The sequence below is a fragment of the Mandrillus leucophaeus genome, unplaced genomic scaffold (assembly GCF_000951045.1).
Source record: "Mandrillus leucophaeus isolate KB7577 unplaced genomic scaffold, Mleu.le_1.0 Scaffold9, whole genome shotgun sequence".
Lineage (NCBI taxonomy): Eukaryota > Metazoa > Chordata > Mammalia > Primates > Cercopithecidae > Mandrillus > Mandrillus leucophaeus.
The window spans coordinates 9,457,370-9,459,960 of NW_012109807.1; the positions used below are offsets into that span (position 1 = coordinate 9,457,370).

Below are 2,591 nucleotides of genomic sequence, written 5' to 3' on the forward strand. Positions count from 1 at the left end.
TATACATCAAAGTCAATATCATCTTCAAAGTCAATTTCAAAATCTTTCTTTGTACTCTTCTTTCTGTTTTCTGATTGGGAGGGAGCATCTTCTGTAGAGTGAACACAAATGTCAGCACTTCACTTCTGTGGCCTATTTACTCATTTCCCAAGATCTGCTGACAGCCTTATCAAGGCTTATCAAAACCACAAGGCGGCATCGTGTCTGAGCATCACAACGGTAGGAGTGCTCAATCACCACCCTCTTTTCACTCTAAACTTATCATTTGTGTTTTGGCTAAGAAAACACATCAGAAACATATGCTTGGCCGGGTGCAGTGGCTCATGCCTATAATTCCAACACTTTGGGAGGCCAAGGCAGGAGGATCGCTTGAGGCCAGGAGTCCAGACCAGCCTAGGCAACAAAGCGGGATCCCGTCACTACAGAAAATTTAAAAATTAACTGAGCATGCTGGCATGCCCCTGCAGTCCCAGCTATTCAGAAGGCTGAGGTGGGAGGATGCTTAAGCCTGGGAGGTCAAGGCTGCAGTAAGCCATGATTTACCACTGCACTTCAGCCTGGGTGACAGTATGAGACCCTGTCTCAAAAGCAAAACAAAATATAAAACAACAGATGCTTATCCCTTTCTTTCAAAGAGACAATGCAAAACACATAAGGTCAGCACAGCCCTTCAGAGTTCTACAGAATGCCAGCATGTGCAGTAGCGCCTGTATGCCCTCTAGTGCCCGGGGGTCATGCCCACCCATGGCCCCTGAGTTAAGTCATGTGGATACTAGGGAGCAGTGTGAGGCTGGGAGCCCCGTTCTCCTGACTCCATTACGCATTCTTCTCACTCAGAGGCTTCCATTTTCACTGTCCCTTCATCCCAGGCCAGGCAAACTGACGAACCAGGAGGCTGGCTCATCTGTATGCTTCTCTGACTTATTAAGACACACAACAGGGCTGTGACTGGCATTTCTCTTCCTTGGCTAACTGCTGACTGGCTGGTCATGAACACTTCTTTTCTTAAAATTCCACCTAGAATTACATACGTTTGCGTCGAGGCCTAAAGCGCCAGTGATCCGGGCCAGCCCACATCGACATGGTCCGAGGACTGAAATAAGAATATTCTCCAGGTTTCATAGACAGAAGGGGGCACATGGTCCTGACGTCTCCATCCCCGAGGGAAATCGTTTCTTCCCTGTAACACACATGAAATCATATTCGTACATGTACATTACATATTACAATGCTGCATTTACATATGAAGAAGCATGTCCACAAATGAGCTGCATTTCTAAGAGTGAGTCCAATACAAATACTTCATTATTAATAATTCCTTTTACTTCTCAAGTACTTTTGCTTCCCTTAATTTTATAACAATATAACCATATCTATACGAGTACTCTGGAAGTTTCAAAGTGCACCATAAAATGCTCGTCTACCTAATCTGAGAGACAAGATGACAAAAGTAAAGAGAATTCTTTTCGTGTAAGAATCCACAGCTAGTAAAATGCCAGAGCTGGGAGCTGGACACAATTCCCTTAATCCCAGCCTCAGGGTCCTTCCACACACAGGCTTCTTGCCACACAAGATGACAAACCCCTCATTCTTTACCATCCTTCCGTAAATGAGGGCTCCAAAAGATACCGCTATAGTTCCTATTAAAAGTGAAAAGAATATTTGTCTAATTATTTAGTCCCTCTAATGCTTTGGGGGCCCCCCTTGTAATCTGTTCGGTCATCCAGCTTTATTCTTTGCCGTGTGTAGAGTGTCTAAGTGGTCAGTGCAGCATGGCAGCTTCGGTTGGGTTTTTCACTCTTTCTACATTTTTAGAAAATAGAGACGGGGTCTCACTATGTTGGTCAGGTTGGTCTTGAACTCCTAGCTTCAAGCAGTCCTCCCGCCTCAGCCTCCCAAAGTGCTAGGATTACAGGCGTGTCAGGATTACACCACGCCCAGCCATTTTTCACTCTTTCCACAGGGTACAAGCTTTCTCCTAAAGGGCTCCGACATGTCAGAAAGGACGCCGGTGCTGCTGTACTGCCGTCTGAAGGTAAGGTAACAAAGAAGTTTCAGAAGAGTGGCTCTGTATTTGTACTGAGCATACATATAGTTCCCGTCTATATAAGCCATATGGAATAAGCTAAAAAGGCTTTTAAAAGGGGATTTTGTCTTTATATACAGACTTTTAAAAAACAAAAACAGGAGATTATATTTGTGTATTTGTCGTGTAATTAAAACCTAATTAAAACAATTAAAATACACAATAAAAAAACCACATTTCTAGTCTGCACGGCCACAACAGAAGCTGACAGCTAGCGCGTTATTAAGAGTAAATGCACTGTGCTGTGAACTCCAGGGGGAGGAGGAAGACAGTTTCACAGCATCCCCACTTCATTCTGAAGGATATTCTTCCACGAGGAAGAGTGACTCCCATTCCCGGTTCTGGTGATGCAGCGACAGAGGCGCCGCAGGATTTTTGAACTGTAGTAATTCAATAATTCTTTTTTTGAAACAGAGTCTGGCTCTGTCGCCCAGGCTGGGGTGCAGTGGCGCGATCTCGGCTCACTGCAAGCTCCGCCTCCCGGGTTCACGCCATTCTCCTGCCT

The 2,591-nt window shown here is 45.0% G+C and overlaps 1 protein-coding gene across 1 annotated transcript in view; it reads right to left on the bottom strand.

Moving 5' to 3' along the window:
- The window catches only part of NCAPH (non-SMC condensin I complex, subunit H), a 50,644-nt gene that overhangs the window by 23,280 nt on the left and 24,773 nt on the right, over nucleotides 1-2,591 (bottom strand). Inside the window, exons 9-10 of the mRNA XM_011969682.1 lie at nucleotides 1,032-1,180; nucleotides 2-91 (exon numbers count right to left, since the gene is read on the bottom strand). Of these exons, the coding sequence (XP_011825072.1) occupies nucleotides 2-91; nucleotides 1,032-1,180 (239 nt within the window). The remainder of the gene's footprint in view (nucleotide 1; nucleotides 92-1,031; nucleotides 1,181-2,591) is intronic.